This window comes from Chaetodon auriga, chromosome 12, assembly GCF_051107435.1.
Source record: "Chaetodon auriga isolate fChaAug3 chromosome 12, fChaAug3.hap1, whole genome shotgun sequence".
NCBI classification, from domain to species: domain Eukaryota; kingdom Metazoa; phylum Chordata; class Actinopteri; order Chaetodontiformes; family Chaetodontidae; genus Chaetodon; species Chaetodon auriga.
In genome coordinates, this window is record NC_135085.1 from 10,030,977 (window position 1) to 10,058,922 (window position 27,946).

The following is a 27,946-nucleotide window of genomic DNA, read 5'->3' on the forward strand; positions in this document are numbered from 1 at the left end:
ATGTATATTCAGTTTGTCTTCATTTATTCTAAAAACAAACACGATGTTTAAGTATTGTTCAGGGGAGTGGAGCATCCTGCAGTTTCAGACCATTTGCATTTACATAAGACAAACAGCTGGTTTCAGAGTAAATACTAGTTCATTTAAATCATTTCAAATAGCAATATGGCATTTTTTTTTCATCTGATGATGCATATAGGAATGAAACTGAGGAACAAATACACCAGTTTTTCTCCACCTATGCGAAGGTGCAGTTGGCGGTATCAAACCCAGGACAGATCCACTTGTTGCTGAACTGTTTGTATCCCTCAGCATTGATCAGGTCACTTCCTGAACACAGAAAAACACACATTATCATGGCTTCTTATAAATTAAAACACTGATATTATAGCTGTTCCCTGAGCTAAACATTTACCGTCCATCAGGTTCTGAAGGCTGCAGTAGTTTGTGCTGTCTTCAGATAGATCTTTGGGTAAGTCAGATCCTGCATCTCCCTGCACATCACAAACAGCAGAAGATGCACATTTTTCATGAAGCACCAGAAGAGAAGTCTGTGGTCTTGAACAGAGTTTGCTGTGAGTCCAGCAGGTGCTTGAAACTGAACAGTTGTAGCATGAGCTGCACCGGTCTGTTTACTCATTCAGGAATAAAAATGCACTTACAGTCACTTTGCAGACGGTGGACTGCTCCAGAAGAAATTGAAGGTTGAGCACTTTTTTGGTTGCTGGAGACGTGTGCGTGGCTGTGATCAGGTAAGGATCTGCCAACACAAGCTGCAGCACATTTCAAATTCAGTCCAGTCTGACAGGAAACACTGCATGCTGCACATTTCAAGCTCAGTTCATTCATAATGGAAATGAGGATATTTTCTACTGTGCATCAGGTTCGACTGAGCATGAAGCCCAGCATCCACTTTGCATCTTATTGTTATTGTTTCTGGTGAACATTGTGCCATATGCAGAGGAATTACTTTATTTCTTTTAAATGTTTTAAGGATCCTGTTTAGCCTATATGCTAAATGCTAAATAGGGGTTTAAAGTAAAGTATTACCCAGACATGGTATAATGTTTTCCTCTATTTATGACATGTTCACAAGATATTTTTTTTTTAAAAAAAAAGGAAATTGGATTATATTTGAGTTGTTAGATCATCTTCTGCGCTTAACACCTTTAAAGTAAGCACAATGTACACTGTTTATTTGAGATATGTATATTATGTGCATAATTTGACTGCAAGTTAATTATTTATTATGACTGAACAAATTATTAGTTGACTGAGATGTTTCTGACCTCATACGAGCACCTCTCTCCTGTGTATTGACAGTCTTGCCTGATCTGCCAGGACTTGATCTGGCTCACCAGCTTTACATTGACATCTTGGCACGAGATGCCAAACATCCTGCAGAGCAGAAGAGTCCATGTAATATTCGTTGCTGTCATATTAAGTTAAAGGTCATGTCGCGTTTGAGCAGGAAAATATGATTCAGGAAGGATGAACTTTACGTATCAGATAAGAGACTCATGCTTTAAATTCTGTTGATTATCAGTACTTTCTTCCTCTTCACATGCATGACCAATGTGAGTCCTGTGAGTCCTGAAGTCTCCCCATGTCCAAGATAACATGCGTGAGAAATTAGACACAGACCTTTGAATTCTTAGGTAAATAGCGTGCATTTAGCCCCTTTACACTGGATGTCATGCAACGTAAAAAACAGCATTATCCGTATCTAGCTGGTCACATGATGTAGCATCTGCTCTGTGAATATTAACAGCAGAAGCCTGGACATTAATAATCAAATTAAATAGTTTTATGCCTTCAGAAAAATAGAGAATTGACTACATAATTGCACTCATGTACAGTTCGATTCAACACAAATCTATTAAATCTCTTCATTCACTCTCAATATCAGTGTGGACTCTGCACCGATACTCCCAGAAAAATCTACATTACCATTTGACTTTGCATTGTGAGGTGAGGTCTGCCAGTGAGATGGTGAGCGTGGCCCCCAGAAGAAGAGCTGAAGTGATAAACAGGAATCTCGTGTCCATACTGAAGGCAAGCAGATCAGGCCTGTGTCCAAGTGTGTCGCCGTCCTCTGAATGTTGGCTCACTCTGCCTCAACGCCTTTAAAAGGGCAGCACATCATGGGTCATGTGAAAAACTGGGAAGGAGGACAGGGCAACATGATTGATTAAGACGGACCACAGCATGAGAGAGTGGAGGAAACTGAAGATTCAATTCAGTAGAAGGAGCAAACAGAAAAAGCAATTTGACTCAGCGGGACTCAGCTATTTCAATACTGTTAGTTCAAGTCATTTACACTGAAGGACCAGTAACTGTGTATGTTTTAACCTTTACTCTGAACAGTGTAAGCATTTGATATATGGCAGAATACTTTTCAAAGCATATCAGAATTTTTTCTATTGATTTCATACCGTCTGCAGCCATTGTCTTCCACTGAGGTCGGCTTGAAAATCAACTTGTAGAGACATGGAGCTTGAGTAAAATGCAGTATCGTCAACACCAACAGATTTTTTTGGCTAACTGGGGGCAGCAGAAATGACCTTTGAATTGATGCTACATGATGAGGGTGTTAGAAAGCAACATTAACATTCATTTGCAGTTGTGTTTGCATCCACCTGATCAATGTAAGACCAGTATTCACTCTCCTTTTTTGCTCTGGTTTTGGTCTCCTCCTCCTCTTGGGGGAAATTTTTGTTTCTTTAGCTGCTAAACACTTAGCCACTTTCACCAGCTACTCAGCTTAAACAGCTACCTGCTGCTGCTGCTGCTGCTGCTGCTGCAGCCAAAAACAACATGAAAGCAGTGAGACTGAACCGAAATAGTTAAGCCATGGTCATAACACCGAAACACTGAGCTGAAAGATGACAGTCGAGACACTGTTAATAAGATTTACATGGTGCCACCTCCCTAACACATACATGCAATCAATTAAGTCAAAGTTTCTTCTAAGGAATCTCATTCAATCTGATGAACTTTCCCCCGAAATGTTCCTTCTGTTAGAGGTTGTTTTTTGTTGGCTGACAGGTCAGATGCTGGAGCTTGTGTCTAATTCAAGCACTGGAACAAACTTTTGATAATCAGTGACCAGAAAAGCAGAATCAGAAATAGAAGAAGTCTTCAGTAAAAAGACATGGACCCACCCTCTACATTTACATGCTTTTTGCTTCATGGATATATGCAAGCAACTCGCTTTCCACGCTTTGCATGTTCATGTGAACTGATCGCTGAAGATAAGGTAACAGACTTCAGATGCCTGGAGGGAGTGTTGTAAAACCTGGGAGGCTTCTGTGGCACCTGTAGGAGCTTTGTCAAGTCTACTAAAATAATGCTGACCTCAACTTTTCTGAGAAAAGCTGTGTCATAAAGTGGGAGCATGGCGAAACCCAAATGCAGGCGGGGGAGGTCTGACGGACAAATGTTATTGGTTGCATCATGGGAAATGTAGGATTGTGTTTGTTGAAATGTGTTTGTTCAACCTGACCTATGCTGGGCACTAAAAGCGATGTGAAGAAGGGGCGTGTAGTAACTGTATGTCATATATAGAAATATATCTGACACCACACTGGAGATGATCTGTTCTCACACTCAGTTTATGTTATACCATGACCTTGATTTAGCTTCACTCAAACAGCATTTGTCAATGGAGCGTGACACACTACCATGACTGTGACCACGAAAACATTATTTCATGTCCTATGCTTTGTTTTAAGTATTGGTTGTTAATATATATAATGTGAGCAGGATGAGCAGTTTTAAGTCTTCATCTTCAGCTGATGTGCCCCCCTCTACTGGCTGAAAGTGGAACTGCAGCAATAACATTTCTATGGAGATCAACTATCACAGTTTGGTCAGTCTGCCTTAGACCTGCCTGGTAAACAGCTCTTGTGTCACTGTTGTACACCTCCAGCAGACTTTAGGTTTGAATGAATAAAAGCTGTGTTTCAGTACAATCCACAGTGACTTTCATTCGTCTGCTTTGACGTGTGGTTGTTCAGGTGCACTGAGCTGGATGTCATTCTGCTCTGTAAAATGTTTCCACTGAAACAGGTTGTACTGTCACTGACAATAACGTTTAGTTTGTCAGTCACTGTTTGTGTGAGTGTCCTCTACATGTAATTCCCCGTTTACACTCAGGGAAAACGCATATGTTTTCATGCGGTTTGGCCTCTCGTTTACACGCAAACGGAGTTTTCTTTTCACGGAAAACGATCAAAACTCCGGCCAAACTGGAGATTTCTGAAAACGCCGGTGATGTGTTGGCGTGTAAACGGGGTTAAACGGCGTGTTAGCTTCCGAAAAGTCACAACATGCGACTGAAAATACTGAAGGTCATGTGAGGGACCTATGTTTACACTCGCCCCATAGGTTTGGCATAGTTATGATGGTGCTCGACTTCATATTTATCGGGGTTCATGTAAACGACAACAGTTTTGAAAACGATGTTGTGTGCACGATGTTATTTTTGAAAACGGAGGGGCTAAAATATCCGTTTGCTAAAATGCCCTGCTACGTGTAAAGGTGGCCTCAGTCTCTTTCCTTTGTGATTGTGGATTAGTTTCACCTGTCAGTGATGGTCCTAATCATCTGGACTCTGACATGTTGAGCTACCAAACAGCTCCATTAGTGGTTTTTCTTCTTCTCAGTTGTGAAGTGAAATGACAATTCAGTCAGATTTTGAGGCTGCTGATTTATTTATTCATGGACTTTGAATGATTTTACAAAAACTCAGCAGTCATGTGTGCACGGTGAAAATGTCTATTTAAAATGATGACACATGTAACTTTTGGTGATTAAGAGATGATTAAATATATCATTATTGGAACTCTAGTATTTATATTGTGATAAATGCAAAGTGTTAAGTTTGTATTTGCAATAAGATCATCATAAGACAGTTAATTCTGTGACATTTAAGAGGGAACGTGTCTTTGCATTTATGGTTTTTAAATTGAGGTATTGCATGTAAAAGGTGTCATTGGGATGATCTTTCTGCATTGCTCATGTCACAGCTCTCACTCCGATGTCAACACAAAGTTTTCAAAAGTCCCATTTTTTTCAAGTGTAGCTCCCCTGCAACAAGTGAACAAACACAGAGAAACTTGGGAGTTGAGGTTTCAGACTCTGGTGATGTTCTTTATTGTCAGATTGAAGTCCAGACCTGGTTGTAGACGCTGGATCATGCTGTAGAGCTGAAAGATGCAAACAATTAAAAAGTCATCATATTCAGATCTGTGTCCAATAATCACATTATGTTATCAGATTGTGTGCTGCACACATTACAACACAGAGCATGTATGAGTGTTTTATCATAGAGATAAAAGAATTGGGTATTAGACCCTGAACGGTCATGATTGTAAAGACAGTGATTGAGGTTAGCGAGTCACCTGGTGCAGGACTGGACCAATTGTTGATTCATTGAGCTCCTGATAGGACTGAGCAGCTATCTGAAGGATTGCCACAGCTGTGTGACATAAAAAGAAATTCAGAATCATTCAAATCATGTTAGACTTCAAGTTGAATTATAAGCTGCATACTTAAAATGCCCTTACCATTGTCTGTTGAATCAGGAGACAGCAGCACTGATGCTGCCTGGACTGGATGTGGCGTCCCCGTGGCAGAGGAGGCAAAGGAAGCTGCGGAAACATCAAATAAATGATGCCACATTCTCATGAATGAATTTATTTGGAGTCCACACATTGAAAAGGATCTCTCATAAATGTTCCAACGATTCCTGTCAGTGTACTCACTTGTCTGTGCTGCACATGAGACCAAACATCCAGCAAACAGCAACAGCAGCAGCATGTTGAAGATCTATTCCAGGAGAAGAGTGAAACCTGCCGTGAGAACATGTTCCCACAGAGCCTCGGGCTACTTTTGTTCTGTTTCAGGAAGCGACACAGATATTCTCAGGGTGTGGCAATGAGCAACAATACAGTATAACAATACAAAACAGGTTCTCTTTGAATTGTCCGCAGCAGGTGAACATAATTTCCCACCGTGTAAAGACATGATTCAAATGATTCAAGATTCAGTTTCCTTATTGTTACTTCTCAATTATACAACTATAAGAGAGTGAAAAAATCTTTGGTTCTGGGTCCTTGACTTGGCAGCTGTAACAATAAGGCAAACAATAAGGGCATTAAAATGGTCTTTAAAGGTGGAATAAAATACAAGTATGGTCATATAAATCATAAAAATCCAAAGATCATTGATGTAAGGAAAGAGTAAAAGTGAGATCTTTGCCTTTAAATAAAGTTTTATTTCAGCTTAAAACACCAAAACAAACATCAGCTCAAAGACTTTTCTGCTACTTTTTATTGAGGTGTCTTGGAGTCAGTTACATTTTTAAGACAAAAAAAGCAAATTCAATCATACTGTTGTCAAACTGAAGTCTGTCACTCATATTGTGGGCACATGCTCTCTTTTTTGTAATCTTTCTTTAGGCTCCATTAGACTCACATGAATAAATATAATAACTTCATAGAAATAAAATCTACAAGTAACAAATTTAAGAACAATATTAACAATAACAGACTTTTCAGAAGGACACCACTCCCAAACTATCCTGAACCTCTTCAACACATTTCAGAATTGCATGTGAGGAAAAAGTAATTCTGTGGAACTGTAGCTGAGTACGAGTGACCCTCTGCCTCCTGTTGGCAGAGCTGTTAACTGTTCTTCATACACATGAGTAAATACAGAATGATGATAAATCAGCCATCAGACAGAAGAGCAGCACACTACAGGTTCTTCAACTTCCTGCTGCTGCTGCTCACAGAGCTGGAACGTCTGGAGGAGGTGAGAGGAGGGGAGGTAACAGTCAGGTCCAAGCCCAGCTCCACAGTCTTCAGGACGGGGGAGTGAAGTGCAGAGGCCCTGGGGCTGCTGCAGGCTGAGGACGCAGGAGACCTGCAGCACAGAGACAGAACGACACCATAAAGACACAGATTCAGAGTGTGGAGCATCCCAGTGCAACCACAGCTGACAGCTCATGTTGACAGAAGAGCAGCTTTCAATCACTTTAGAATCAGTGCAATAGTTCACACTGATGACCATCTGACAGCGAGCGCTCATTATTTCTCGAACCTCGACGACCACCCTCTGTGGAGAAAAGGTTTTATCATGAAGTCTTACCTGAGAGAGGCGGAGCTGTGGGCGGAGTTTGTCTTGGAGCTCCGGTTACTGGAAGGAGTGGAAGACGGAGATGGAAGAGACAGATTAGCCTGAAAGAAACAGCAGAAAAAGAAACCAAAACATTTAGCAAACCTGCTTTTACCACTGCAGATCCTTCAGATTTCACCTTAAATCCCTTAAATGACTTCAGAAGTGACAGTGAGCACAGGCCGTCACGACGTCAGGCTCAATGAATCCTCTGATTATAAAATATGCAGTTTTTATTGTTTCATACCTGCAGGAAGTATCTCTCCAACACTGATCTGAGGTCAGCTTTGTCCTCCATGGCCTCATTCAGCATCTTGTCCACACTCTTGTTGAATTCCTTCAACTCCCTCAGCTTAATGTCTTTCTCCTCAAAAGTCTCTGTCTTGGTGTTTTTGGCTGAGCGGATCTCTTTGATCAGCTTAGAGCTCTAATAAACAGCAGGACGACACAAAATCAAAACATGGCAGCTGCTAATTCATGTTTGTGTTCCAGGATACCTGCACTGCTCTGGATATATGATGTTGAACGTGTTGAGAACAAGTAGGAAAGGAGACGTCAAACCTGCTTTGTGGCTCTGTCAATCTTCTCTTGCTGGGAAGCGATTTCTTTCTTCAGTTTACTGATGAGCGACTGTTTGTGCTCCATCTTCTCTTTCTCCACCTGCTCTTCTCGCAGCAGACTCTCTGAAGTATTGTTCATGTCCTGGAAATGGAGAGCAGCACACACACAAACACGCACACACACACACACACACACACACACACACACACACACACACACAAACAGAGTTTATGTACGACTTCATGATATTCTTGCAGTAACTAAATAATACAACAAGCTACTCTGTGCTGCTGATGAGGAGAGACAGAAAATGAGAATGGAGAACGAGTGAACACAGCGATGAAGTGGCAATTCTGATTTTTTACTTCATGCTGTTAAATATTATGATCGTCAGAAGGTCGACCATCATACTCATGAGGAATAAAGATAAAACTTGTTTGACGAGAGACTTGAGCTGGTCTAAATGTTGGAGGATGTTTTCCAAACGTGACACAAATGAGTAAGTTAATGAGCCACAGTCTGTTGGTGATGGAGGATGAGATGTTTAGCACTGAGGAACTAACAGCTCAGCACTCGCCTGTGAACAGGACTCACCTGTACGTCCTGTTGGAGCTCTTGGATCTGTCTTTTCTTACACTTCAGTGTCTCTTCAGCCGCCCTCAGCTGCTCCTCCAGCTTCAGTTTGTCCTCATACTCTGGACCTGAAACAGGAACAGTCCGATCACTTTGTGATCAATGACAGCTGCTCTGTTGATTCCAGCAGAGGGAGAGAAAAAACATGTGAGTCACAAAACTTCCTGCTGACAATCTCTGATGAGAGCGCAGCTGCTGAGGTTTCCTCTCGCTCAGTCCACCTGCTCGTACGTACTGGATTCATTTGCTTTGTTGAGCGATTTGCGAAACGCTGAGTTGCTGTTGTTGAACAGCTGAATGGTGTTCTCCAGAGCTCGATTTTCCAGCTCCATCTTGCGGATTTTAGCATCCAGACCGTCTCCCTTCCGCTTGAGCTCCTCTTTCTCTTGTGCAGCCTGATGAAAAGCACGCAGCAGTGAGTCGATGTGCTGCTGTGCACTGCAGGAACAAATCTAACCTTGTTCAGCTTCGACAGGCTCTGCGTGTAACATGACGCTGTGTTTAAAGGCCTCTTACCTTTGTGATGTAGTACGCCTGCGATTTCTCCTCGTCCCCCTCAGGAGCTGCCATTGAAAGCATCAAGACCTCAAAGCGTTTCTTCATCATGTCGATCTTGGACAGTTTGTCATTCAGTTCAGCGCTGAGACAGAATCAGTCGCTACAATTAAGGGATCTTTTTCTGTGAAACTAGTCTGAACAGATGTGATGTAGCTCTGCATTGACCCTCCTTTATGTTAGAAACATACAAGTATGACATGAAACACCAGTGAGAGCAAAGTTTTCCTGTTTGACCTCACAGGAAAGTCAAACTGGATTTTACCTGAGTCTCTGTCTCTCCTGCTCGCTGATCTTCAGCTGCTGGTTGAGCATTTCTCTGTAGACCTTGATCTCATCCTCCCTCTCCTTCATGGCTTTCTGCAGCTCCAGCTTCCTCTTCTCCAGCGACAGCATGCTGTCTGCCTTGTTGTACAGCAGGTCCCTCATACGCTTCACCTCCATCTTCGTGATGTTGTGCTCCACCATGTTGTCCTGATGAGGAACACAACTAAAAATGCAAACCATCTGCTTTTCTCTGTTTTCTCTCTTTGTAAACTGAATATCTCTGAGTGTTGGACTGTCGGTCAGGTCACCTGTGGCTCTGGGAAACTGTGACAGCACAGTTTTAACTGTTTACTGGCATCTACAAGCTAAACACTTCATCTATTGAAAGAAGAAGTGAAGGATCCATTGATAATAAAAGTAAGTGCCAGATTCAAAAACAGGACCTTGAAATAAACTTCCTGTAATGAGGATTATTTTGATCACGTCAGCTGATTTGACCTGATACCTGCTGTGACATCAGCTCGTTACCTGTTTCCTGAGCCTGAGTCTCTTCAGCTCCTTTTCATTGGTGTTACGGAGCAGCATGAGCTCCTCCACCTTGTTGGTCAGATCTCTCTTTTGAGCTTTTGACTTCTCCATCTCTTTCCTCAAAGAGCGAATGTCATCCTGTCAGAGACAAAGACTCGAGTGAGCTGGATTTATGTCACTGGTTCAGTGTGTGAGACGTGCAGAACAGACAGTGAGGAAAACACAGTCAGACTGACCTCAGACTCTGTGAGTGTCTTGGTGAGCATGTCGGCTGTCTTCTTCTTCTCCTCCATGGCTTCAGTCAGCTCAGCGATCTTCATGTTCAGCATTTCCTTTTCATCTGAATGACTGTCACCCTGCAGTTGTGCCAGTTTTGTATCCAGGCAGTAGATCTGGTAGTCCTACAGAGAGCAGGAAGGTGAAAGGAAAATGAGTCTCACACCAAAGTTGGGACAGTGTGATTGTAGAGGGTCACATCTGTGTGTGTTTTCTGGTCGGCGTGCCTGTGTGCTCATGGTCTTCTGCTGTCTTATTAATTCCTGCTCCAGTTTTCTGAGCTGGCTGTTCAGGCTTCTGATGGTGGCTTTACTCCTTGAAACCTGGGCAATAGAATCCTTCTCCTTTGTCTTCAGGGCCTGCAAATACTCTTTACGACGAAAAAGCTCCTCCCTGCAGTCACGCAGCTGGACATCCAACTCCTACAACAAAGCAACGGCAGAACAGGGTCACACAGTCGTATTAAAGCAAAAAGCTGTGTCACTTTGAGCTTTGACATAATGTAACACTGATTCCTGAAGCACAACATCTTTATTAGTGCAGTGTGGGGGGACAATGACACTGGAGGTCAAATATAGATTTATATCAGCCTGGCATGATGAAATGATCTATAATGATTCATTTAGTTATCCTGCTTTCCATAATAATGGCAGTATAATATATGTTGCTGTATCCTTAATCCACTGTCACTAGTCAAATTTATATGTGTTTATTGTTTGTACAGTGCCTGCGGTTCTACCTGTTAGGCCACATACAGCCCTAACAACCTCCACCAATCACTTTTTTTCACTGACTGAAACCATAGAAGCCTGATGTTGCTCAGTGCAGCTTTAAATTCACGGCAACGCCAACATTCAGTAGTTTTGATTGTGTCTAAACGCCATCAGCAAAAATAGTAATCAGAGCGTGCGCTCCCTTCTCTTCCAGCTGCCTCCACAGCAAACGAACAGTACGAGGTTCAGGACTGTCGGGCTGCTGACCTTGATTGTCAGTTCCTCGTCCTTGAGGAACTGGTCCATCTGTGCAGCTCTCTCCTCCTCACTGAGGGCCGTCTGAGTCACAGCTTTCAGCTTCTCCTCCAGGGCCACATTGTAGGCTCTGGCCTCCTCAAGCCTACAACACACACACACACATACACAGACAGAGCTTGTGTGCTGAAGCTAGAGCGGTAATTTAGAAACACACACATGCTGTAAGATCTCACTGACTTCTTATTGTTATCCTGGATGTCTTTCTTCATTCTGGATATGTGAGCCATCACAGACTGCACATCAGAGGTCGCTCTGTCTCGTGTACCTTTGCAACTCTCCAGCTGTGAGACACATGACAGTCAGTTCACTCCGCTTTGCCAATGACTGAAAATATTAGTTAGTGGTAGTTCAAAGCTGTCCATGCTGAGCTGCTTTGGGAAGCCGACCTCATCCTGCAGCCCGCTGCAGTTTTTCTCCTGCTCCTTCAGATGCTGCCGCAGCTTCACGGCCTGTCGGTTGGCTGTGCTTATCTTCCGCTCAGTTTCCTTGTTGTTGTTCCTCTGAGTCTCCAGCAGGTGCTTCCTCTCCGTCAGGGCGGCATTCCTTTCCCTCATGTTCTGGTTGGCTTGGGCGAGTTGCTGGATGGATGAAGGGACGAGACAGGAACACAAACACTTCTGTTCACGTTCTGTTGGCTTTCATTGTGCACGAGTTTATACACTTTAGAGTCAGCACGTCGTTCATCAGCAGGAGTGCAAGGTCACAGACTTTACCAGCGCACACTGCTGCATCTCAGCATCTCGCTGCTTCATCTGCTTGACGGTGTTTTCCCATTGGTGGATGAGCTGCTGTGTCTCCACGTGGGCCTGCTGCAGATTTTCAGTAGTTTTATCCAAAGCAAGCTGTTGGAAAGCAGAGTGAGATTGTATTCCTGTAGACAGTGTGTGGCTTAAAGGTGTCACACATTTTACATGGGAGTGATGTTCAAGAACAACATGATGTAAATTCATACTGAAGCAAAGCAAAGTCAGATGATTGAGTGGAATCGTGACGGATGTACAGACGAATGAGAGGAGCCAGACTGTCACATGTCACAGACATCCTGAGGGAAATGTACATATTTCAAGTCCTCTTCTCTGCCTGACAAACATGTTGTTTCTGTAACTAGTTTGTTCTACGAACACGACACAGTGACCACTTCTTCCTCTTCCTTTTCCCTTTCGACAACGCAGAACGTCCTTCTCTTAAGCATCAAATGTCCATCATGCGCTCAGTTTCTTGTTCTGAATCTAAGAGAAATCCAGCTGGTCTTGGCATCTAGTTGCTATTGTAAGAATGTCACTGCTGCTGCACGAGAAAAATAAAATGTGTGAAGTTCTTCAGCCAACACTAGTTTGTCACATGACACTTTTGTCCCTCTTCCGTCCATAAAAACAGTGAGAATATTTTCTTACAGTACCTGTGCAGTTACAGTCTCAGTCAGTTCTTTGTCAAGTGCTTTGTGCTTTTCATTGGCCTCCAGCGTCTTCTTCTCTATCGCCAGAGTGAGCGACTGTATCAGGAGAGATAATGAAGTTGTTAGCTCAGGATGAGTCAGCAGTTTAGTTTGGATGGAACTGCTGCTGAAAACACATTAGATGTACGGCCTGTTGGATCTTTTTCTCCTCACCTTGATCCTCTGCTCGTCTTGCTGGGCGTACTTGATGATGGCCATTGTGTCCTCATCTTTGCGCGCTGACTCCTCTAAAAAGGCATCCATGGTCTGCTGGTCCCAGTTCATCTGGTTCCTAAACTCCTCCAGCTTCTGTTTGGCCTTGAAGATGTGGTTCTGAGGATGTGGACAAAAGTTAAGATGCACATTTTGGCACAAAGAGCTGCAGTTGTTTCTGTGTTTAAGGTCAACATGTTGAGGATGGTATGGACCTCTAGCATGTTCCTCCTCTCTGCTAAAGATCTAAGGTTGTTCTCCATCTTTGCAGTCTCCTGCGCCAGGCGACCCGTCTCTCTTTCTGCGAGGGCTGTGAGATGTTTCTCCAGCTCTTCTTCTCTTTCCTTCGCCCTGCACAGAGCCTACATGCAGAAAAATCAAAATGAGAAGTTAACAACATGCCATGAAGAGATGCACGCCTCTCTGACACGCACTCAGTGAACAATGTATCCTGACACACCAACCTCAGTGTTTTCCAGCTGTTGTTTAACATCTTTGAGGTGATCAGTCATGATCTGCTTTTGATCCTTGTTTCTCTCCAGTTTGTTTTCCAGCTGCACCAACTCCATCTCTTTCTTACGGATCTGTGATTGAGGAAGGGATGAGATCAAAAGCACAACATCTATAACACACAGTCTGCAGCATGTTTGTTCTTGTGAGCTGTTTCACATGGTTTGGCCATCAGTCCCTGCAGAACGTTTGTTTTATGACACATGAGCAGATTTGCCTGGAACACTTTTGTGTTGCTTTTCTGCACTGATGTCAAACTTTACAGCTTGATGTTGGAGCCATGTGGCCTCAGTGCTTACTGTGTGGTTACTACAATATCAGTGCAGTGTCATTTTTTTCATTTAAATGCTCCTAAAAATAAAATATAACAGTAGCTGATGAATCTCAGGTGAGCCTGCATAAGAGATTTTGATTGCGCACCACTCGACCTGGAATCTATAAATCCCATTATTTAAAAAAGCAAACAAACATCAAGAAGAACAACTTTATGCAAAAGTAAAAACATGCATCACTGAACACGTCATGAGTCATTCAGAATGTACACCTCTACAAACATGTAAACGTTTTGTAATAATCACATTTGAAAAGTTTAACCTCTGATCTCTATCACATGACTTCACTAATTTCTGAGCACCGCTGCTTTCTGTTCAGTTTATCTCGGAGAAAAAACTTTGGTGTGACATGAATGATGAGTCAGTTTGGATCGTTTGTCAAACATGAAACTAGTCTGACCTCGTTAGATTCATTCACAGCACATCAGCGACTCACCGACCATTAAAACAACAAACATTTTATTCGGGCTGGTGTCATAAATTCATGTCACCTCCGCACTCACCTCTTCTATCAAAGCCTTGTTTTCAGCGTTGGCTTCGGGGATCGCAAAGCGCTCGTCCCAGCCCACCTCAGACAAAACTGCATGAAGAAGATTCGACATTTTCCTGCCCTGCTGACACGAAGTCTACAGAGAAACGAGGGGAGGATTCAAAGCGATGGTGCTTCCCTGCTTCAGGATCAACAGCCGCGAGCAGCAGTTTGTCTCCGGTTCGCTCCAACTGTTGCCCCCGCTGTTTGTTGTCAGTCGCCCTTAGCAACCGCACGAGCCTTTAAAAGATATCACCACTGGGAGGCAGCGCGAGGCTCGAGAGGATGCTGCAGCACGGAGTCCTGATCATGACTGTGGTTTGATTATGACTGCCTTATTTATGATCATGAGCCACAAAAAGAGAAAAGCACAGTTTGACCAAAACTTTGAGTTGAAGGCGTTCAGTGGAGGAGCGGCAGAGACAGCAAGAGCGAGGACTTGGAAGACTTTGCAAACTGGTATGTGTGTGTTACTTAAAGCACTCCAGCGCAACGCAGGTTCTGGCTGATGCCTTCAAGGAGCCTCACCATTGGTTCATCATTACACTGGAGACACACACAGAACAGGTGATCAGTCAATGTGCAATGCTGTCATCTGTCCACCAGGTGTCAGGCCTTCCCCTTATTTTAAATTAGAATAACCGTGAAATAAAAGCACGTTTCGAGAATCTACCACATACAGGTGCAAAAGGCTAAACAAGGCTGACATTAATGCATTCATACAGCATTTAATGAGTCCCAACTTGATTCAATTTTAGCTACAACAATTTTTCTATCGGAGTTTTGAACTGCAACTGCAGGATAAAGTCAGAATGTATATATATGTGTGTGTGTTTGTCCTGTGCGGCTGCGTCATCTACAGACCACTACACCAGTTATCGCCGCTTTGAGCGTGGAACGCAGCTATTTTAACCATTCTTTAACGTGTCAGAGACAAATGGAGAACAACTCATATTCTCGCATGTCTGACAGCCACTGAAAGGGCATTTTTCCATAGAGGCACGTTTGCAGTGCAGTTAAAAATTAACAGTATTATTAACAGTACTAGCCTAACGAGTTTTAAGTACAAGTAAGTATAACTTATTTATGTTTTGGCCGTTAGCTATTACCCATGACATAACTTAGTCTACAACAGTAGGCTAAGTTATGCGTTTGCATTTGATTTAAACATGCTATGTTATTTAAAAAAATAAAATAAAATACAAGCGATTTGGTAGCTGCTGCATGGCCTGCATGGCTAAAAGCATGACGGTTTATGAAGTAGCTGATGTTTCACACAGGGCTGTTTGTCATTTTAAGCTAGCTTAATTTTTTTTCGTGCAGTTAAAGTTAATTTGACAAACAAAAGCTCTGACAATGAGGGCTAAGTAGTTTCAAGCTAAAGCTAAGTTAGCTTGCTAGACAGCTATAAGCGTTAACCAGCGTTAATTCGGTTCTGTTCCTTCTCGTTGCTGTATAGAAATGAGTACGGAAATAAGAAGAAGAAAAAGAAGAAATAATATGAAATGCTTGAAACCGTGAGACTGTGATTATATAAACGCACCTCCCACTCGCTGTGAGCGTGGCTCGTTGGTCTAGGGGTATGATTCTCGCTTTGGGTGCGAGAGGTCCCGGGTTCAAATCCCGGACGAGCCCATGTTTTGTTACAATCCTTATAGTTTCCACCACTTTGAGCTACTCGTTCTTGTAGTCTTGTCTGTGTGTACAGTTGTTTTGTTGCAAAAATTGATTTACAGACGTTACCAACCAACAGGGCAAAGTCTGTAAAGAATTATAATACTGATCCTTGTGGACTATGACAGTACTGCACTGAAGGGATTCCTGTTATTCTTTCCTTATTAATATGTAGATAAGATATGTAGATTAATATGTGGTTTATATTTAAGCAATATCTATATCAGAGATGTGTCAATCAAGTATAGTTTTCCCCTTAAACTCTTTATACAGTAGTTTACCAGAATACAAGGTGATACCAATTTAGATATAAGATGGATAAAGGAAATTAATGCATGTATGGAAGTTGTGTGGGTTTCCTCTCTCATTACCTCATCACCTGGGTTAGCAGAAACATATCATCTAATATTCAAGAGGTAAAAAAATATGCCTACAAATGAGCATGGTCATATGTTCTGGGTATAAAACACCTGTCTATACTTTTTCTGAGCACAATCTCGCTTCAGTGGCGCAGGAGGAGCATCAGACTACTTAAAAATATGCTCACTTAAAGCCTTTCTGTCTTCACCCAGTTGGGGCTTATCTGAGCTTGCTGTTGTGACAGCATCTCTGCTCCCCTCCCTCCAGTCTGGCTCAGGACAGCCACTGCTCTGCTGAACACGAGGCCAGGAGATATCTCGGTAAATACCAGTCTTTTCCCCTTTCTGTTACCGCAAGCATATCATCACCACAGGAGCTACACTATTTCCATTATTTTCATAAGCTTCTTAGTGGCGCCATGCTCTGTCATTTGTAGAGCAGATTCACTGAAGTGTATGAGTTTTTATATGTTTTTAAGTGCCTCTTTCCTCTACCCACCTTCTTAATATGGCGAAGGGTTTCTGTTCTGCTGTGAATGAGAATGGGAGTTGCTGATAATTCCCACATTTTAAATGGATGCTGTAATCCCATTGCTCGAAGAGGAACACATAGATGAAGTTAAAGGACCACAGTAGTGTTTTTTGCATGTCTTTCCACATCTTGTGTCATTTCCTCTTTCATGGTGGCCATGTTTCATTTCATTTCTTAAGCTACGTTATAAAATCAAGGAGAAACTTGCTGGCAGAAACTGGTAACATGAGCATGAATAGGCAACATGGTCTGCTTTATTTTATTTTTCTCTCATTGTGGCTCCTTCACCCTTGTATTTTACAATAATTTAACTGACTTTGTCATTATGGACAAAGTCAGTTGCTTTAAGAAGTCCCATTATGATATAACACACATCCTGATTAACTGCTGAATTCTAAGAGAAACACAGGCAGAATTCCTTGAAAACACATGAATTTTAGTTAATATCCAAAAGATACAAAAATACTTAAAACATGATCTTTAAAGCATGAGAAGAGAAATTTTTATTTGATTTTATTTATTTGTCATGGCTGATACAAGTAGGTATTGTCACATGTCACAAAATGCAACTGGTGCAATCTTTATAGGACTACTAGCTGGAGCTAATTTGCAGACCTTGTCCCTGGTTGGGCTTTTAAGGAATTAAACACATTATACAACACTCTAACGGACATAGAGAGTGACCATAACACAAACAACAAACAACCACTACAATCAGTGCCCAACATAACGATGACTGAAAATAAGAACAATAAGAAGAACGAAAGAGAAAGAAAATATGTGTGCAATATGGACTCATATAACAAATCGATTCCCCACTTTAATTGCTCTAATCTGAAGTCATCCTCGCTATACCTGGAAGTGCTATCGGATTTCTGTCAGTGTCTCACTGAATCAAAGCAGATCAGGTCTCCCCAGTGATTGGGACAAGAGTCGAGTTTCTCTGCTTCCTAATTATTGGCAGCAGTTTTAATCTTTCAGCTAGATAATTAATCCAGCTATATGCACACAAGTGGCTCATTGTCTTCAGAGCTTCACTTGTGTCTACGGTATAACCGTCTGTCACAGTACAGTGCAGAATGCTTGTAATGTGTAGGATAAAGACGAGTGGAGTAGCGTGATCGTGTGTACGGATCATGTTCAGTCTAAATGGCACAGCCGTGCACTCTGAGATTAAATGTAGTTTCCAGTGTGGAAATTGCCCTGGAGCCATGATCAGAAAAAAAAACTTCTCACCCCCAGTTCAGTTTCTTCCTCCCTCCATCACCACACCATCATCACCCTCTTAACCAGTCTGCCATTTAAAGTAAGCAGCTGCCTGCTTAGCCGGCACCTTTCACTTTTCAAGCAGCACTTAATTTACTGCAGGACATTTTAAATCTCCTGCCTCTGTGGCACTGAGTCGCTGACAAATGCCTGGTTGCAAATGTATCTTATTGACTGCTGACTCGGTTGTATTACAAGCTGGCTGATAGGGGCTGCCACAGTAATGTGGTCCTCAGGTTTATCCTCAGATGTTGGAGGGAGTGTATTAATTTAGTTTAGATGGGGCCTTATGAAAGTGTACTGGCAGGCAGAGACGAGCAGATCTCTCTCTCCCCTCTCTCAACCTCTGGGGATTGAAGCTATCTGCCACAGAGCCAAAGCATATTCCACCATCAATGTGTCAGGGGGAAAGCTATTAAAACCGCTTCACTTTTCCTAAGTATCATGAGAATAAGCACAAGATTTAGTGAAATCCCCCCCGCCGCCCCCCAGAGCACTGAAAATCTCGGGGATTTTACCCCTGAAATGTTTCCTAATGGACTGCTCAGAAGTGTCAGAAACTCTTGTTAGGCTTGAATGCAGTTTTTGGATTTCAGTGTATTTATTTGGAGCTGAAATGACAAATTTTGAAGTACGAGTGCATCTGAACTTTACACATAATCAGATAGAAACCCAGTCACCAGTTCACTGGTCTCCAACTGGAGAATTCCAGTGTATCCTCGGTGTAGGAATAAAAGTGTGTATGCATACTGGGAATGTGCTAAAATCAGGTTTACCGTGATGTGGAGCAACAAACAGGAGCGGTGGACCACATGTCCACACTTCAGCTCATCAACTGTCTCAAGATCATATCTGTCAGCCAGGCGAGTCTGGAAACTTCAACTTTGTGTGTCAATAACTCATTAGCTTTTCCCACTCTGCTCTGTCTGACTGTGGGTATTCTGAGGTGAGTGACGGCTCTGGTTATAGTTTGGAGTATAAGTCAGCAAAATGAAATGTAGGAAGCTGATGAACACAGCAACAATTGAATTTATTTGATTCAATTTTTCATCCAATTTTTTAGAATCCAAGTAAGGCATGCAAGAAAAATGATCATGTTTACAATGATAACAATTATTTTTGATGTCAGTTCATCTGTTGATTGTTTTTTCAGTTCATTGACTGATTGTTTGGTCTATAAATTGTCAGGAAATGGGGGAATCACAGTTTCCTAAAGCCCAAGATGGCATCTTTGTTTTGCTTGTTTTGTTTTACTAGTTCAAATCCCAAAGATATCCAGTTTGCAGTCCAATAAAACAAAAAAAAACAGCAAATCTTTACAACTGAGAGGCTTGAAGCAGGTGAGGAAGCAGTGATTCTTAAAACTAATCAGTTCAGCTGGAGGCGATCTGGGTGGTGTTCAAAATGGCATTTCCTGCAGCAGCCAGTATGATGTGGAGCCTGTTGTTCGGGTCTTTTTCAGCATTGTCAGATGATATGTATATAATTTATGATCCAGACTGCAGTTGACTCTGAGTTTTAAGATTGACCTCTCCTGAGGAGCTGCCATTAAACACAACATAACCTACAACTGTAGGTCAAATAATGAAGCAGCATCAGTGAGCAGTGTCAAACACTTCAGCCATCCAGAGACAGAAAAGTCATCTCCCAAGATACCAGATGCTTAATCAGCTCTGCCAAAATTACTCAGTTAATCAATACAGTAAATTAGTAGGAAACATCAGCATTTTTTCTCCAGCACTGAGTCGCCCTGATAGATTCTTTTCTTGTCGGACGTTGGCACACTCCCTCAGCCCGAGCGCCCCGGCCTGCCTCTCTGTGTCGTCTTTCATTTCCTTTTCACCCCCAGGTCTTTCTGTACCTGTCAATTTCTTTCTACAGTGTGACTCCTTAATCCACCTGAGTGCATGGAGGACAGTTTTGACATAAGAAGAAAAGATAGACTCCTAAGGAGAGCACCAGTATCTTTAGAGCCCAGGGGATAACCGGATTACGACAGCCATTTTGTGCTGCTGGCAGTTTTTCTTATTACCCATTTTTTCCGCCCTCATCTCTCCAGAGTTGAAATGCTGCCCTTTCTTAGAAGTCAAACACTGACTGAGTACACAAAAACACATACTCTCTGAACTGAAACAGCCGAAAGAACAAAAATAAATCTTGACAAACGATAGTAACAGTTTGCAGCAAACAGATTTCTCCGCGCTGCCCTTCAGATACTCTCATGTTGTTTTTCTCACACAATATTCCTCCTCGCTGCCGAGGACTCTCTAAAACATGGTTCCTCTGTGGAAGTAATCATTGTCTCTGTGTGGCGGTGCTTGCCTCCTGTGCGTGAGGCCTGAACCTACAGCACAGAAGATAACAGCACAGCTATGAGGAGACAGATCAACTGTCTGACCCCTGCTGCCAATCACCTTATCCCTCCAGCCCGTCTTCTCCGAGGCAGCCTGGAGAAAAACACTCTCTGAAGACATCTTATCATCTCCACCCCTGATGCCGTGTGCGCCCTCGGATCTTTTATGTCCATTTATTTTGCCTTTGAAGAGGCCGTGGTGCCTTTGATTGTGGGAGGTAAATGAAATAAAGGCCTCCTCCTCACCGGTGCCCTAATATCTAAGTTTATCACGGCTACCAAAACCTAAACCTAGAGCTCCAGCTGGCCACCACAGGCCTGTGTACTGAGAAACACATCATGCTTCGGTCATGGTAATAATCCTTTTTGCAGAGGCCATTTTGGGGTCCTTTGAGGTTCCCTAGAAGCTTCCTCTTAGACACCCAGAAAAACTATTGAATTGCTCCTTATGAAATGAGCTTCCTGAGTGCATTGTCCATGCAGTAATCCTGAAGCACCTGCATCTTCCTCTGAGTCGCAGTGTACACGTACAGTATGCTGTATATAATTCATAGGTAAGTTACTGCTCAGACGTTTCTCCGTCAATGTCATTTCAATAACGGACAAGACGGCTAAAGCATATATTTGATCAGATAAGGTATCGTAATTATGAAAACTGTAACAACCAATGGAGTCACACAGGGCCAGTGAATTACAGCTGGGATTAGTATTGATTTTGCAGAGTATGGAGGATGGAGAGGTGAGATGCTTGCACACATATCGATGTTTAAGAACCCTGCATGGCATCATGGGAAGGAATTTAAATGAGGGTCAGTTTTGAGGACAAGTTTTAGAAAACTAAGAGGACAAATTGGGGGTGATTTTGCAGTAGAGTCTCCACCCACTGATCTATGGCCTGTTTCATTTGATTTAGTTTTATAGGGTCGTGTCGTTTTTGTCTTGATTGCACTGCTTTTCAACCCATTTTTCCACCAGGATTCAATATCTCTCCCCCAGATAGCTTGGACAGAGCTTTGATGCAACCTTTAAACTTTAATGCTGGGAAATTATTGCACTTTATTTTGTGTGTCTGTAATTTCTCAATCATTTCCCTGAAGCCTTTAAAAAGAACTATGTAACCTGGTACTAATTGTGAGACAATTATTTTAATTTAGCTTTGTTGTTTTCCAGAGCATTTTCCTTGAAATAATTGTTCTGTTCCAGTAAAACTTGCAGAAAATATAATAAAACAGTTGGCTTGAAAAGTCTAAGTCATAACAAATATTAGAGACCCTCTTTTTGGGGTTGTGAGGGATGTCTGAGTCAGACTATTCCTAAAATTCTGCCTACACCCTTTGTTTAATGAGATGTTTTCTGGACTCGGATATACAGCAGATTCTACTCAGATCTTCTGAACTAGACTCATTATTGAGCTCTATGAGTCATTATATGGCAACGAGGACCTGCCGCGCAAAATCATCTCCATATTTGACTTTCATAGCCTTTACAAACCTTCTGATGTGTAGCTCTCTGCTTGCTTGTGTTGTGCAGCAGATCGCTTTCTTCACTGCTGTTCACTGTTGGAGAGGGGGGAGGAGGGAGTCCCTCAGAAACGTTGTACAGTCACTTTTTGTGAAGGGATTACAGTGCTCTCTCCCATTCCCATTGGCTTGGCCCGCCGTGACAGTGGTGTGGTGATCAGTGGTTGACATGCCCAGCTTCATCCATAACAAGCGTCCAACTTGGTCCATTCATGCGCGCACGCAGGCTTTGCGCTTTATGTACTTTTCCGTTCCACTTTGTGCAAATGTTTCATTGTGGAATCACGGTGTCTAGTGTTTTCCCACCAAAGAGACAGAGAAAATATTTAATAACTGAATCTGTCTTTGGCACTTCTTCACCACTTTTCTTTTTACGCACGAGAGGAGCATGCGCTTCCTGGAGAGGTTGACTTAATTTAACGCAGGGCCGCTGTGTGTTTTTAATGTGTCACTTTCTGATATGGCAAAACCTTTAGATCACATCAAAAGACCCATGAATGCTTTCATGGTGTGGTCCAGAGGCCAGAGGAGGAAAATGGCCCAGGAGAACCCAAAGATGCACAACTCTGAAATCAGCAAGAGACTCGGCGCGGAGTGGAAGCTGCTCTCCGACTCCGAGAAACGTCCGTACATTGACGAGGCCAAGAGGCTGCGGGCTCAGCACATGAAGGAGCACCCGGACTACAAGTACAGACCCCGGCGCAAACCCAAGAGTCTCCTGAAGAGGGACCGTTTCGTCTTCCCGCTGCCGTCTTTACTCGGGGACGCGGCGGAGCATTTGAAGGGATTTTCCATGGACTCCTTTCTTGTCCCCGGGGATAAAGCCAGAGCTCTCCTCGCTCCCGCCTCCTCCTCCTCGTCCTTCTCGCTGCTGGAGCCGGTGGCGCAGTTCAGCACCGGAGCTGTCCAGCGGATGGCGGAGATACCGCACACTCTGGCCGCCGGCGCGCTGCCCTTCAGCACGCACACGTTTGGATACCAGACTGCTGGGATCGGGGGTCTGGCTTGCCCCGGACAGCACACCCACACCCACCCGTCGCCCTCCAGCCCGGGGTACGTGGTGCCGTGTAACTGTAGCGCCTGGTCTGCTGCCAGTTTACAGCCCCAGGTAGCCTATATTCTCTTCCCTGGAGGGATGAGCAAGAGCGGCATGGACTCGTACGCTTCACCCAGCTCCACTGTGTGACGGACCGGAGGACGGAAAAAGTTTGCGCACAGGACCTCCTCATATAAAATCACAGAAGAAAAGGAACTGGGCTATTATAATGTTTTTTTATTCTACACATATCACAGCAAAACTGAATATTAGAGTGATTCCGCAGATATTAAATGCGTTTCAAAAAACGCCATTAATTGCTGTTTACCTACTACTGAGCACCAAATACACCAAAGTCCCTTTAATACTTATTGTTCATGTACATGCAGAGGGGAGATTTGGGGCATAATGTGAAGATGCTATTTTGTTACTCCTCCAAAACATACATTTAACACAGCTTCAGATGAAATGCAGGAGGCCCGCGCATAGCTTTTCTACAGGACTGGTCAAAACCAACTTCTGTGTCCACATACTCACTCAGATGCACATAAAGCTCTTCTGGATGCAAGAGGGCAGAGGAAGCATCTTTTTTTTTTGTTTTTTTACATGTTTATTCGCAAAAAAAGCCATCAGGTTTTTTTATTTTGCACTCTTGATTTATGCATTTTTACATTTGGACAGTAACACCAGTTAGTCCCTCAGTCTCTGTCTCAGTATGTAGACCTGTTTTTTATTTGGAAATAATAAATGTTTCCATTGAGCATTGTCTTATAACTGGATTTCTTTTTCTTTATTTGGAGTCTGTTGTCAGGATATTGTGTAAAGAAGGTCTAAACATTTTATATATGCAGCCACATCAGTTCTGAATAATAAGTCAGTTGCTGTTCAGTGAGCAATGTTGCGGTGAGGTTGAATCATTTCTTTGATATTATAGTTTGGGATGGTCGACATCGCTACAGTCTTTCTTCAGTTATAGTAATAACTGGTGAAGGTCTGATATCAAAGCGTGTTTTCATGTTCCTAACCACCTGCTCGCTCTTATTTAAACAAGCTGACGTCTAATCTCTCGACGAGATACGCAACAAAGACAAAAAAAAAATCAACGGAAATCAATATAATGCAAAAACAGAAGTCCACTCAAATGACATATAAAACTAAAATGTCCCATCGTGCCTACTGTATGAGATTTGTTGTTTTTCCATGAGTGCGTTTGTGAGAGAGAAAGAGAGCGAGTCAGGCTCACGATAAGAGAAGAATAGAAACTTCACTCCTCAAAGTTGTTGACAAAGTGATTAGGTGAAAAGTTGAATCATGGGAGTTGTATGAGGTATTGTTTGTTTCAGTGTTATTAAGAGGGAATCAGTCCTCTGACTGAAACCGCTGAGTTTCAGTCTCAACGTATGACTTTATCAAACTTAAAACAGGAAAGACCTCACCGCTGATGCTACGTCAGTATGTGTGGGTCCTGGCCAGACGGCATTTTGGGAGGAATTGTTGCCTTTATTACATAGGAGAAATGCAACACATGTCCTTGGCTGGACGTGAATCGTGGACATTATAATTACATGGTCACTATCTTAAACCCTTGGCCACCAGAACGCTCCATTCAGAGGGTTTTCAGCTGACACCCTGGGCAGCCAGGAGAGGAGAAAGTTCTTAGGATTAAGTGGCAGGTTTAAAGTCTCAGTGCTGTTGAGATTTCATCTTGCTGAAGTGTCCTTGAGCAAAAACCAAATCTTAATCATTCCAAAAGTGCATCCAGGGATGCAGCCCTGTGGCTGAGCCTGACCTCTGGCCTCCCTGTGGATGTGAACAGAGGTTTTATATAACAGCTTTGGCTTGTCATACCTCATTTTAAAGGAACACCTCGAGAACTTCTCTGTCCAGACTCATGTCATAATCAAGAATCTCCACTTGTCTAGTTTCTTATTCATTCCTGTGTTTGTCTTGTAGTGTGTTACGTTGTACATGACTAAGTGACACACTCATTTCTGTGTGTATCTGCATGTTTGTTTTTCTGCACTGCTGCATCGTTTTTGAGTGTTGATCTGGGACATTACTGCATCATTTACTAATCTACCAACTGTTGGCGGTTTACTGAAAGCCTGGTGGAGTCAGTGATTCAGTTTCCTGTATTTACATTAAAACAGTTAGCCCTCTTCTACGTGCCAGGTGTGCCTATCACCACTGTGTCCACACCTCTCCACACAAGATAGCCCAACCCGTGCGGCTGTATCGCCCACTGGGTGAAACCCAACCGTCTCCACCCAACGCCACCATCGCTACAAAGTGCCACATCGCCCACTTTCATTCTCTACACACACACCTGCTCACCTTTGGCACCTCTACTTAATCTCATTTACACATGCAGATATATTTCAAACATTAGGCTCTTTATCTATTTAAACTAGGCACAAACTATCCTGCACACACTGTGCCTCTCAAGTACATTCCCTAACTTCTAAAAGAGGAAACAACAATGGCGCCTTCGGTTCTGCAGAATGGCGGATTCGTTTTGGGCTTGATCGGCGCGGTGGCCCTCATCGCAGCTACTGCCATGAACAGATGGAGCGTGAAGGACAGGCAGGGGGATGTGGTGACGTCCGTTTACACCTACAGGGGTCTGTGGCAGGACTGTGAGACCGCTTCCTCTGGATTCACAGAGTGTCGCCCGCTCTATGGCGTCCTGGGCTTCTCAGGTAGGACAGAACTCTCTTATGTTTTAACGAGCAGAGCCTCCCCGGTGACTGTTTGTCTGCATCCAAAGTTTTCGTTCATTGCTGTTTGAGTGGGGCTCTGTTGGTGCTGTTAGGAGAAATACTGTAAAATGTTTGCTGAGAGTTTGAGGAAGCTGTAACTAAAGTGTCCAGTACTGGGTTTAGGAGGAAGTTCTCTCACAATTTGTGAAGATCCAAGAGGGCCAAAGTAGTTCCTCTTAAATGAAGGAAATGAGGTTTTAGTGTGTGTGTGATGAATCTCATTCAGTTGCATGATGACATGTGTAAGCAGCACAGAAAGTCAACATTTATATTAATTTAGGAATTGAAACAGTTAATAAAGGTGATTAAAAGACTTTGAGTTAATCTGTGAGGATTTTCGCTTTCAGGTGCTGAAGGGATAAACCAGATTATTTCAGCCAAAAGCAAAAAGCCTCTCATGATATAACTTTTTTTTTCTTTCTTTAAACAGTTTGACTTTTTTTATTCTCAGTTTCTTTTGTCCTCACACAAACTCTTGTTCCTGTTGCGAGCCTTCTCCTATCAGTATTTGCATTAGCACCAGTGCATTCTGGTCACTATAATGGACAGGCAGGCAGAGACTTAGTCAACACAGTTATCAGAAACAGAACAAACAACAAGCAAAGGGCAGGTTCCTACAGGAGAGCACAGGCCACATAATGAGATCAAATACATCTGTTACATATGCCACCAAATATAAGTCTTATTGTCAGACTCATGATTTATATCACTTGTGACGCACATTTCTATGTAATATAGGCTGATTAGACACTTAATCAGTGATTTTAGATACCAGACTCGTAACATATCTCTGTTAGGGTCTCTGAGGGTGTGCTTTCTGTCCACTAGGTGCCTTCCAGGCGGTGCGAGCCCTGATGATCGTGGGCGTGGTGCTGAGTGTCCTCGGGACGATCATATCAGTTTTCTCCCTCAAATGCCTCAAAATGAACAGCATGGAGGACCCCACCAAGGCCAAGATGAGCCTCACTGCTGGCATCATGTTCATTGTCGCTGGTATGGTCATAAATACACTCTGAATCCATCAAATGGGAAGTTCATTTGTAAGATATTATCAATGTGAATCATTTATCCAGCAACTCGTCATTTTTGTACATCTCTCCATACCTTCCTCTCAGGTGTGTGTGCCATAGCAGGAGCTTCTGTCTACGCCAACCAGATTGTGGCCACTTTCAGGATGACCACTTACAACAACTATGGAGGAAACATGCAGGGAGAGATGGGAATGGGAATGGGAATGAGTGGAGGAATGGGACTAGCGCCCACGTAGGATATAACATTTATTATTTTGCTCGCATTTAAATATTCTTATTATTATTCTGGAGCTACACTGCACTTGGTCTGAATATTGGTTGTCCCTTCAGATACACATTTGGCCCTGCACTGTTCGTAGCCTGGATCGGAGGGGGCATCCTGCTTGTTGGAGGCGTCTTGAAGTCATTGGCGTTCAGGGAAATAATGAAAAATGAAAAATCAAGGTGAGTCCCCTCACAGACTTCTAGTGATAGCAAAGGATGAGAAAGCACCTAAACATCTTAAAGTCTGAGTCTCTGAAGGCCCACATACTCTGCTCATCTACTGAAGTCTGCAGATTTGTCCTGGACTGAACTGATGCTCTTTTCACTCGTACCAATCTCCTGCTCTGTGAAATATGACCTTTTCATGTGCTTTGACAGAAGACACACAGTATATCACAGTAGAATTACCTGTACTCCATGTGTCGCCTCTTGTTTTGCAGTTACCCAGGGGTTGTCTACAAACCTCAGTCCCACGCCAAAACTGACCAGAGTGATCACCACTCAGAGGGCGGCAAGAGAGAGCAGAACTATGTGTAACAGCTGAAGCACTGGCATTTTGTGTTTGCTGAGCTGAGTGCTTTTAGCTTTTCTCATGCAGAAGGTTTTGTGTTGTTTTTTTTTTCAGTTGCTTCGTGTATGCATTCAATACCACGTCTTTACTGTCTGATAAAGAGAGACAGTAATGTTTCACATCCTAGCAGCAGTGTGAGGGGTGTAATTAGAAAGGAGTTGCAGCAAAATATTTAGTTTTCCTTTGCACTTCTCAGTGGTTATGAGGTATTTATAAGTACTCACGTAATTGATGTTTGGGGTTTTTTTTACTTGAGTGTTGTTAAAATCATGTTTGTGTTAATAAAACACTCATTTGTGAAATATGTTCTTTGAATTGCTCAATAAATGATAAATGAGAACATATCTGATTATTGACATGTGAAACTCATATTTGCATTTTTATTAACACAGGACTTATCAATGAGTAAAGACATGTGAAGGGAGATGGATTCATATAGCAATACCCTTACCCCTATACAATGTACATAGTATTTTGTAATCTAACGAGTGCTTTCATGCTGCAAAAAGGGCATTCTGGTGGTTTTTGG

At 42.8% G+C, this 27,946-nt stretch overlaps 4 protein-coding genes, 1 long non-coding RNA gene and 1 other non-coding gene across 6 annotated transcripts; 3 read left to right on the top strand and 3 right to left on the bottom strand.

The window, feature by feature from the left end:
- Nucleotides 1-148: 148 nt before the first annotated feature.
- On the bottom strand, nt 149-2,048 carry LOC143328865 (uncharacterized). The gene is made up of 5 exons (XM_076744281.1): nt 1,951-2,048; nt 1,290-1,398; nt 663-773; nt 416-494; nt 149-330 (listed from the first exon to the last, which is right to left on the bottom strand). Exons 1-5 carry the CDS (start codon nt 2,046-2,048, stop codon nt 239-241), a joined length of 489 nt encoding a protein of 162 aa, XP_076600396.1. The 3' UTR covers nt 149-238.
- A 2,895-nt stretch (nt 2,049-4,943) lies between these two features.
- On the bottom strand, nt 4,944-6,162 carry LOC143329866 (uncharacterized). Its single transcript, XR_013077907.1, has 4 exons — nt 5,769-6,162; nt 5,571-5,654; nt 5,406-5,482; nt 4,944-5,210 (listed from the first exon to the last, which is right to left on the bottom strand). It is a non-coding gene; the product is annotated as an uncharacterized LOC143329866 (long non-coding RNA).
- A 165-nt stretch (nt 6,163-6,327) lies between these two features.
- On the bottom strand, nt 6,328-14,125 carry LOC143329592 (coiled-coil domain-containing protein 39-like). The gene is made up of 20 exons (XM_076745571.1): nt 14,027-14,125; nt 13,146-13,265; nt 12,897-13,043; nt 12,643-12,801; nt 12,433-12,525; nt 11,747-11,875; nt 11,420-11,611; nt 11,211-11,314; nt 10,983-11,115; nt 10,230-10,424; nt 9,963-10,127; nt 9,727-9,864; nt 9,197-9,405; nt 8,893-9,016; nt 8,612-8,771; nt 8,338-8,444; nt 7,744-7,884; nt 7,430-7,609; nt 7,156-7,244; nt 6,328-6,930 (listed from the first exon to the last, which is right to left on the bottom strand). Exons 1-20 carry the CDS (start codon nt 14,123-14,125, stop codon nt 6,762-6,764), a joined length of 2,853 nt encoding a protein of 950 aa, XP_076601686.1. The 3' UTR covers nt 6,328-6,761.
- Nucleotides 14,126-15,615: 1,490 nt separating this feature from the next.
- Nucleotides 15,616-15,687, top strand: trnap-ugg (transfer RNA proline (anticodon UGG)). Its single transcript has one exon. It is a non-coding gene; the product is annotated as a tRNA-Pro (tRNA).
- Nucleotides 15,688-22,207: 6,520 nt separating this feature from the next.
- On the top strand, nt 22,208-22,942 carry LOC143329508 (transcription factor Sox-14). Its single transcript, XM_076745430.1, has one exon. The coding sequence runs from the start codon at nt 22,217-22,219 to the stop codon at nt 22,940-22,942; it is 726 nt and encodes a 241-aa protein (XP_076601545.1). The 5' UTR covers nt 22,208-22,216.
- Nucleotides 22,943-25,271: 2,329 nt separating this feature from the next.
- Nucleotides 25,272-27,408, top strand: cldn18 (claudin 18). Its single transcript, XM_076745703.1, has 5 exons — nt 25,272-25,491; nt 26,380-26,544; nt 26,667-26,814; nt 26,913-27,026; nt 27,287-27,408. Exons 1-5 carry the CDS (start codon nt 25,272-25,274, stop codon nt 27,381-27,383), a joined length of 744 nt encoding a protein of 247 aa, XP_076601818.1. The 3' UTR covers nt 27,384-27,408.
- The last annotated feature ends 538 nt before the right edge of the window (nt 27,409-27,946 follow it).

Coding starts and splice junctions, on each gene's coding strand:
- cldn18 (XM_076745703.1), top strand. CDS start 25,272: ATGGCGCCTTCGGTTCTGCAGAATGGCGGATTCGTTTTGGGCTTGATC. Junction 26,545..26,666: donor CATCATGTTCATTGTCGCTG/GTATGGTCATAA, acceptor CCTTCCTCTCAG/GTGTGTGTGCCATAGCAGGA. Junction 26,815..26,912: donor GGAATGGGACTAGCGCCCAC/GTAGGATATAAC, acceptor TTGTCCCTTCAG/ATACACATTTGGCCCTGCAC.
- LOC143329508 (XM_076745430.1), top strand. CDS start 22,217: ATGGCAAAACCTTTAGATCACATCAAAAGACCCATGAATGCTTTCATG.
- LOC143329592 (XM_076745571.1), bottom strand. CDS start 14,125: ATGTCGAATCTTCTTCATGCAGTTTTGTCTGAGGTGGGCTGGGACGAG. Junction 7,610..7,743: donor TTGACAGAGCCACAAAGCAG/GTTTGACGTCTC, acceptor GCTGTTTATTAG/AGCTCTAAGCTGATCAAAGA. Junction 7,245..7,429: donor TGGAGAGATACTTCCTGCAG/GTATGAAACAAT, acceptor TGTTTCTTTCAG/GCTAATCTGTCTCTTCCATC.
- LOC143328865 (XM_076744281.1), bottom strand. CDS start 2,048: ATGGACACGAGATTCCTGTTTATCACTTCAGCTCTTCTTCTGGGGGCC. Junction 495..662: donor CCACCGTCTGCAAAGTGACT/GTAAGTGCATTT, acceptor TGTGATGTGCAG/GGAGATGCAGGATCTGACTT. Junction 331..415: donor CCTTCAGAACCTGATGGACG/GTAAATGTTTAG, acceptor TTCTGTGTTCAG/GAAGTGACCTGATCAATGCT.